General features: G+C 44.1%; 1 protein-coding gene across 2 annotated transcripts in view; it reads right to left on the bottom strand.

Annotated features, from left to right (window-relative positions):
• Rtn4ip1 (reticulon 4 interacting protein 1) overlaps positions 1-7,639 on the bottom strand; it is a 44,527-nt gene extending 36,888 nt beyond the window's left edge. The window contains exons 1-5 of one of the 2 annotated variants that reach the window (XM_029542588.1): positions 7,606-7,639; positions 6,897-7,171; positions 4,109-4,260; positions 2,200-2,268; positions 1,262-1,386 (exon numbers count right to left, since the gene is read on the bottom strand). In XM_029542588.1, the coding sequence (XP_029398448.1) occupies positions 1,262-1,386; positions 2,200-2,268; positions 4,109-4,260; positions 6,897-7,170 (620 nt within the window). In that variant the 5' untranslated portion in view covers position 7,171; positions 7,606-7,639. The other variant, XM_029542587.1, reaches the window with a different exon arrangement.
• Between the last annotated feature and the right edge of the window lies 1 nt (position 7,640).

Raw genomic sequence — 7,640 nt, 5'->3', positions numbered from 1 at the left:
CCAACTTGCTTCTTGGTCATGATGTTTGTCCAGGAATAGAAACCCTGACTAAGACAGTGAGGTTACAGCAGAGAAGAGAGTGGATCCCAGGGCTTTGATTCCCCAGCACTAGGCTTTAACAGACAGTAACAGTAAGCCAAAGAATTACAAATAAATGAGCAGCAAGCTGGGAAAGCAGCTAGATTTCTGTCTGTGGTAAGATAAAGAGGTGTGGCTCCCACACACTCATGTCTCTGAATGCTTGAACCATAGGGAGTGGCACTATTAGGTGTGACTATGTTGGAGTAGGTGTGGCCTTGTTGGAATAAGTGTGTCACTGTGTGGGTGGGCTTAAGGACTTGTATGTTCAAGCTACACCCAGTGTGGTACACAGTCTCTGCCTGGCAGTCTTCAGATCAAGATGTAAAACTCTCAGCTCCTCCAGCACCATGCCTGCCTGGATGCTGCCATGCTCCCTGTCAGGAAAATAATGGACTGAACCTCTGAACCTGTAAGCCAGCCCCAATTAAATATTGTCCTTTGTAAGAGTTGCCTTGGTCATGGTGTCTCTTCACAGGAATGGAACCCTAAGACACTGTCCCTCCATTGTTTTTCTTACAGTACACTAAAACATGCTCAGAGAGCCCTGAACCAGCAAAAGAAACAAGAGGTCTGCAACCACACCATGCACACAGCTGCAGACACAGTGAGCCCAGGGGTCCTAAGGGAAAGAAATCAAAACAGTAACACCTCCAATAAAGGTTAAACATCTGCAAGATCTCTACAGGTTAGTGAGGAACAAAGCCTGTGGTCAAATCTATTCAATTTAAACCTTGTTTGACCAAAATGGCAACTTCAAAACAGATAACCCATGACAACTGGGGCTCAAGAGATGGCTCAGCTGTTACAATCACCTGTGCTCTTGCAGAGGACACAGGCTCCCTTTTAGGGGACACACTGGGAAGCTCCTGTAACTCTAGTTTCAAAAGATCTAATGCCTTCTTCTGGCCAAGGCACATGCATGCATCTGGTGCACATAAATTCACAGGCATACATACAGTACACATGTATGTAAAGAAAAAAGTTTAAATGCCCTAAAATAGAAGACTGACTCCTAGAGAGCCCAGCTATACATCTTTTAATCCCCACCTGATTCTGCTGAGACTGAGGCTTTACAGTAAAGGGTATCAAGCGCTAGCATGGCTGCTTACGCAGGTAAGGGTGATCTCAGTGCAAGCAGAGCTACTATAAAGAACCACAGAGATGGCCACCAGCCACTTACCGCTTCCCCTTGCAGTTCCTGTCACTCAGGCCGCCGACCTTGTTTATGGCAGACCAGGCAGTGAGAGCCACATATGGCAGGGAGGCAGCTTGAGTATGAGTGAGCGATTTGGGCTTGTGTGAAACCTACATTGAAAGAAAAGCCACAGCTAAGCAGGAGCTTGCAAGCCTACATAGACAGTCAAGCACATTTAACCTCACAGGGGAGCAAGAATTGGCACAGAGAACTTTATAAACCACTCGTGTTTACTGCACATCCTACTCCAAAGCTAGTCTCCAAACAGTCTCCAAGCAGCTCTTCGCCTGCATCCTAGTAATGTTTTGTAGGCTACATTATTAGATATAGATATTTCACTGTTTATTTTAAAAGATCATATATGGGGTTCAGACCCAGCTATATGCCCAGAGTTAAATTCAAATAAACTTCAAATCCTGATAAACACATTTTAGTGAGATTAACTGCTTCCTTCTGTTTTTCTGGAAAGTAATTTTCTAGACTTTCTCCTACCCTAGTTAACTACTAGCCCCCCCCCCCTCCTTCCTGGCTTCCCTCCATGGCCAATATCCTCAATATTAACCCATCCCCTCTACTTAAATCTAGGTCCCTTGATTCTATTTGATTAACCGTCTACCACTATTCTAAACAGCTTGATACCTCCACACCTCTCCCTTGGATGCATGGGGTTCATGCTGGGTGGAGGGAAGAAACTGGCCGGCCTCCAAATCACCATCCAAGTCTCTGCTCTATGGGATGAAGATGGCTGCTCTGGCAGGCAGTGCTAACAGAAACACCAAATATTTCTCAGCCTTCCAAAGTTTCCTAGTCTTTATTTTAGCTCTCTCTAAAACATGAAGCTAATCTGAAAAGCCACCAGGGACTCTAGAGACACCTGCCAGTCTTTCTTATACAGCTACGCATTTCAGCAGACAGTGAGTTACCTCATTCCCACTGACCACAACAAATTCTGAGAGAGTGCCTTGCTTCCAAGGAGGAACTGCAGCCCAGACCTGAAACACACAGACAGATAGCTTTATTAGATTAGAAATTTCTGAGCAAAGATAAGCCTGAAGATATTCCTTAATACACAGCTACCCAGAGGAGGGGAGATGGGGGCTCCAGTGCAAAAAAGTTAAGTTTAACATGATACACATGTTTTGCTTGAGTACTGGCTCGGCCACTCACTAACTGTGGCTCTCAACTTCTATTTACCTAAATATATAATTGAGACCAATCTCATTGGGTAGCCCAGAGTGACTGCAAACTCCAATCTTCTCATCTCGGACTCCCCAGTGCTGCGATTACAGGTGAACTGCACCACGCCCAGCTGGCTTCCTAGCAAGGCTTCCTCGCCTGCAACCTGACCTGGCTGTGCTAACTTACAGGAACTGATCCTCTCTGTGAAAGGAACCACAACATGGCTATTATTATGAGCTCTCTCCTATGTCTGGGCAAAAATGTCCCAAGTGACAACTCACAGAACATTATAGCTTATATGTTATATTAGAACTTAGCTCTCTCAAAAGCAGCTAACCCATAAGGTAGAAACTATCATTTAAAGACTCAACAAAATAAAGCAGGTAGTCCTAACCCTACCCGTTTTAAAGTCCTCCAGTTCTTAAGGACTGAATTTAAAAAGCTCAAATACAAGCTGAGCATGGACACAGAGGCTCACGCACTAACTGGAGTACGGAGGAGGCCAAGGCACAGCTACAAGTGCAAGACATGCCTGGGCTACGTGGTGTGCTCCAAGCTAGCAAGACCCTGCCTCAAGCAAAACAAAACAAGAAACAAAAGTGTTCCAGCCAGAGGTCAGTTGGTACACATACTAAGAAGTCATCGGTGAGAGGTCACAGTCTATTTCTAAAGGATGTAGACTGAGCCAGAGGAATTGCACATACCTGCAATCTCAACGCTTAGGAGGTGGAGCACGATTAGGAGCACATGCCATCCTCAGCTACAAAGCAAGTTCAAGACCAGCTATATCCAGTCTAAAAATTATTTAAAATTAAGAAGTAGAAGCTGGATGTGGCGGTGCACACCTTTAATCCCACCACTTAGGAGGCAGAGGCCATCAGATCTCTGAGTTCAAAGCCAGCCTGGCTTACATAATAAGTAACAGGACAGGGCTATTACATAAGAAGAAACCTTATCTCAAAACACATATGTGTATGTGTGTGTTATATGTATGTTATGAATGGTATGTATAAATAAACATATATGTACGTATGTTAGGATGAAAATTGCACATTTAAAAAAGGAATGAAGAGTAAGGGAGCTGGATATAATGGTACATGCCAGTAAACCTGGCCTTTGGGACACAGACACAGCAGAATTGTAAGTTCAAGAACACCCTTGCTGTGGTGGTTTGAAGGAGAATGACCCCATAGGCCCATATTTTTGCATGCTCAGTTGATGAACTGTTTGGGAAGATCAGAAGGTGTGACCTTGTTGGAGTAGATATGTCCTTGATGGAGGAGGTGTGTCCCTGAGGTCAAAATCCCATGCTATGCCCAAAGCCTCCTAGATCAGCAGGTAAAAACTCTCAGCTACCTCTCTAGCATCACGGCTGCCTGCATGGACAACCATGGACTGACCCTCTCGAACTATAAGCAAGCCCCAATTGAACGCTCCCTAAGAGTTCCTTGGTCATGGCACCTCCTTCCTCAGGACGAAGGAACTGTAACTGAGACACTTACCTACATAACAAGCTGAGACCAGCCTAGCTCATATAAAACCAGTCTCCAAAAAACGGAAGGAAAGGGAGGGGAGGGAAGAGGCAGGGGATGGGAGAGGAGAGGAGAGAGGAGGGAGGGAGGGAAGAGGCAGTAAGTTAGAAGGATGACGCACCTCATCTCCAGGCTGGAAATACTTCACATCAAGCCCACACTCCATCACCACACCAGAGACATCCCGACCCAGAGTCAGGGGGAACTCTTCTCCTTTGGTTCTCATATGCAGGGGATCACGCTTCATATTTAGGGCTGTGGCTCCATAACCACCTACAAAGTACAGTTTATCTGTGTCTTACAGGGAACGACCCAGATGGTCTTAAATACTATAGGTATACTACAGGCATATATATATAACCAGGTAGGTCAGTATCATATGCTCAAAATGCAGGCCCTAACACAACAAATGTTACAGTTTTTGCCACCATACAGTAAAGCATAAAAACAACCAGGTGTTGTTCCTTTCAAAGAAAATTACTTAGAAAGCTTAAATCATTTATTAAACTAAAATCACAATTGCTCAGAGTCTCTTTGAATCTCAGACTTTGAAGATGGTATCTCCATGAATTCACTCATTTGCAAACTCTTTAAGTTTTTAGACAGGATCTTGCTGTGTAACCCAGGCTGGTCCTACATGGACCCTCCTGTCTCAGCCTGAATACTGGGATTACAGGTAAGAACCACTGTGTTTGTATAATTTTCTTAACAACAAACACAAATAGTTTTAATTTGGTACTAAGTCTGGTAAAGAAGAAAAATGTTCATAAGTTATAAAGAACCTGTCCATATTAATACCTGCTATTCACACTAGATGTAAGTAAAACACATGATCAGGTTATAAAGAAGTCATGCGTTTGAATTCTAGTCAGCACCTCCTAAAAATCTCAAATGCTCAAAGCCATACGTGGCTAACTGGCTGCTATCCTCACCAACATAGCTCTAGGAAGTCACTAAATGTGCTGAATGCGAGTAGAGACCCAGAGGCTCTCCAGGTCTGGCGTGCCTGCAATCTGAATAATATGTCTTTAAAAAGCATCTTCTTTTCCAAGTCTTTATGGGGCAACCTTTCCATCATTATTTCAAATAACAATGTAACAGAAGACAGAACTATGTATGAAAAGGCATCAAAGGGATGTACTGAAGTGTAAAACAATACTAACTGTCTCAATTTCCTGGCTTATTTTGGAAAATTATTTTTACAACTTATTAAATTGTATTTATTTAGGGCATAGCAAAATGTGGCACAGGCAACTTTCCAGGGTGATTTCTCCCTTCTACCATGCAAGTCACAGGGACTGAACCTGGGTCTTTGGGCTTGACAGCAAGTGCCTTTCTCCACTGGGCCATCTCACTGACATACATAGTTCTTCTATTCCAGAAACCTCTTTGGAATTAAATCCTGTGCTATATCAACCACTGCCCAACAGAGTGCTGCACATACGTAACTGTCTCGGCTAGTTCATACTTTTCTCCTGTTTTAATTTTGTATTTATTTCACTTTAAAATAAAAATCTTAGCATCTGTTCAAATTTCTAATAAGATGGTTATAGCTTACCTACTCTATTACATCCTTCCTGGAGAAAAAGTAAAGTCGATTTTAACATTTTCTTCTACTTTTAACTTAACTGGTAACCAAACAATATACAGACACACACTCACACACGCATACAAACACACACAAACACATATGTACATATACAAACACAGAAGCTAAGTTTGTTCCACACTAAGTCATTCATGAGCACTGCTGCTGTGGCACTGAAGGCCACGGCAGGCCCCCACACAAGCCCTTTAGAACACTGACCCAGGGTTAAACATGGCAGCTTCCTTAAACACTAGGTAGTTAACTGCCTGGGAATTAGTCATCTCAGAACATATCCATCTTCAGGAGACACACATGAGTTCCCATAAGCAAGACTGACAATATTTTTGCCATTTTTTTCCAGAATTAAGGTAATTTATAAATACAAATCAATCTGTTCACCCCTATAACAGAATCACAGGATAGAATATAAGAATACATTTAAGGAATGCTCTCCCCAAGCTCTTCAATATGACCCAGCAAGAGAAATTAGGATAACATTATCCCATCTTCAGCAGGTGTATAACAAGAAAACACATTTGAGCTGGGGGTGGGGAGTGAGGGTTGGGGATATGAGAAATGATGAGGATGCTGTGCCCATATCAGGAGTCCTGCTCTGTTGCTTGGTCCACTGGGCCTATAACAGAAGCGGTGAACATTGGGACAGCAAGAAGAATACAGGAATTACATAGAACCAAACTCTGAACTGATGGGGAAACATAACCAAACTCTGGAACCTGTGCTGGACCCTAAAATTACCACAGAGCAAATAACTGTAGGTATCACTTCTCAGTCCCAACTCACATGTGAAAGGAAACAAACACATTTAATAAAAGATTAAAGTATACCTTAGCAGTTGTGACGTCAAAACTTTGGAAATATTTGCAGGGATATTATTAGAAACCTACAGGATTCCGGATGGCTCTGCCTGGAGTGGTGCTTGCTACCAAGCCTGATGGTCAGTTTAATGCCCAGAGCCTACATGGTAGAAGGAAGAAACTCACTTCCACAAGATGTCCTTTGACCTCCACTTCGGCCCTGTTCCACACACCCAAACACAAAATAAACGCATGTAATGAGAAACATAAATGACTCCCTCAAGCCAACCTAAATGTAGTCTATTAACTAGGAGTGGTCTACACCTGCTAAATCCCAGGACTGGAGAGACAGAGCAGGAGAGCCGCAGAGTGGAGACCAGTTAGGGGTATACAATGAATTGGAGGCCAGCCTGGGCTAGACAACGAACCCTCGTTTCAAAAGAAAAACAAAACACCTGTGTACCCAGTGAATTTTGATTTAAAAACAAACCAACCGGACAACTTACTTCTCATATTAACATCTATAGGATTTACACTGGCAGCGTGGACTTTGATAATGACTTCGTTTGGATAGTGTATGATAGGCAACATCATGTTCTGGGTGAATCGAAGGACTTCATTCTTTCCATATTTATCTATCACCCAAGCGGGCATAACCGTGCTCCTCGCAGACGTGGTTCTAATGCCTCTAAATGGTGGCTTTGGGATAACTTTCCTTCTCCAGAAGCAGGCGGCGGCACAAGCACTTCTTCTAAGCACACAGGTCTTCAAAACGTCCATCCTGAGGAGGGATGGAGAACGTTTCCTCAAAAGAAGAAAAAAAGCAAAGAAAAAGAAAGCCAGCAAGCAAGGAGGAGCGGGGGGTGCGACGGCGGAGAGTGGGAAAGGACCTGGAGCGGGTCAAACTAACACATTTCAATTCAGCCAAATTCTGCCAACCCCACAGGTCAACTAAGGGAGGAGGGGCTTTCAGAAGCAAAGGCAACCTAAAGCCGGCATTAAAACAGAATTGCTACTGTGCTCCCCACATCAGAAATGCCCCGGTTGGCGTCCAGTCGGTACTCTGGCCATTCCTTCCTTACGCTCTCCATCCCCTTAAGGAAAAAAAAAAAAAAAGGCAAACAAGCAGGGAGCCCTCAGCGGGACGAGCAAACAGCGCCCGCAACCCCGAGGTCAGGCGGATTCCCGACGCGACCCCGGCCGCGGTCTCCTTGCCTGTCCGCGCGCCTCCGGTCGCCGGCGCGCGAGCC

Source organism: Mus pahari, chromosome 9 (assembly GCF_900095145.1).
Source record: "Mus pahari chromosome 9, PAHARI_EIJ_v1.1, whole genome shotgun sequence".
In the NCBI taxonomy this organism is placed as follows: Eukaryota; Metazoa; Chordata; class Mammalia; order Rodentia; family Muridae; genus Mus; species Mus pahari.
This window is presented reverse-complemented; position numbering and strand designations above follow the sequence as displayed.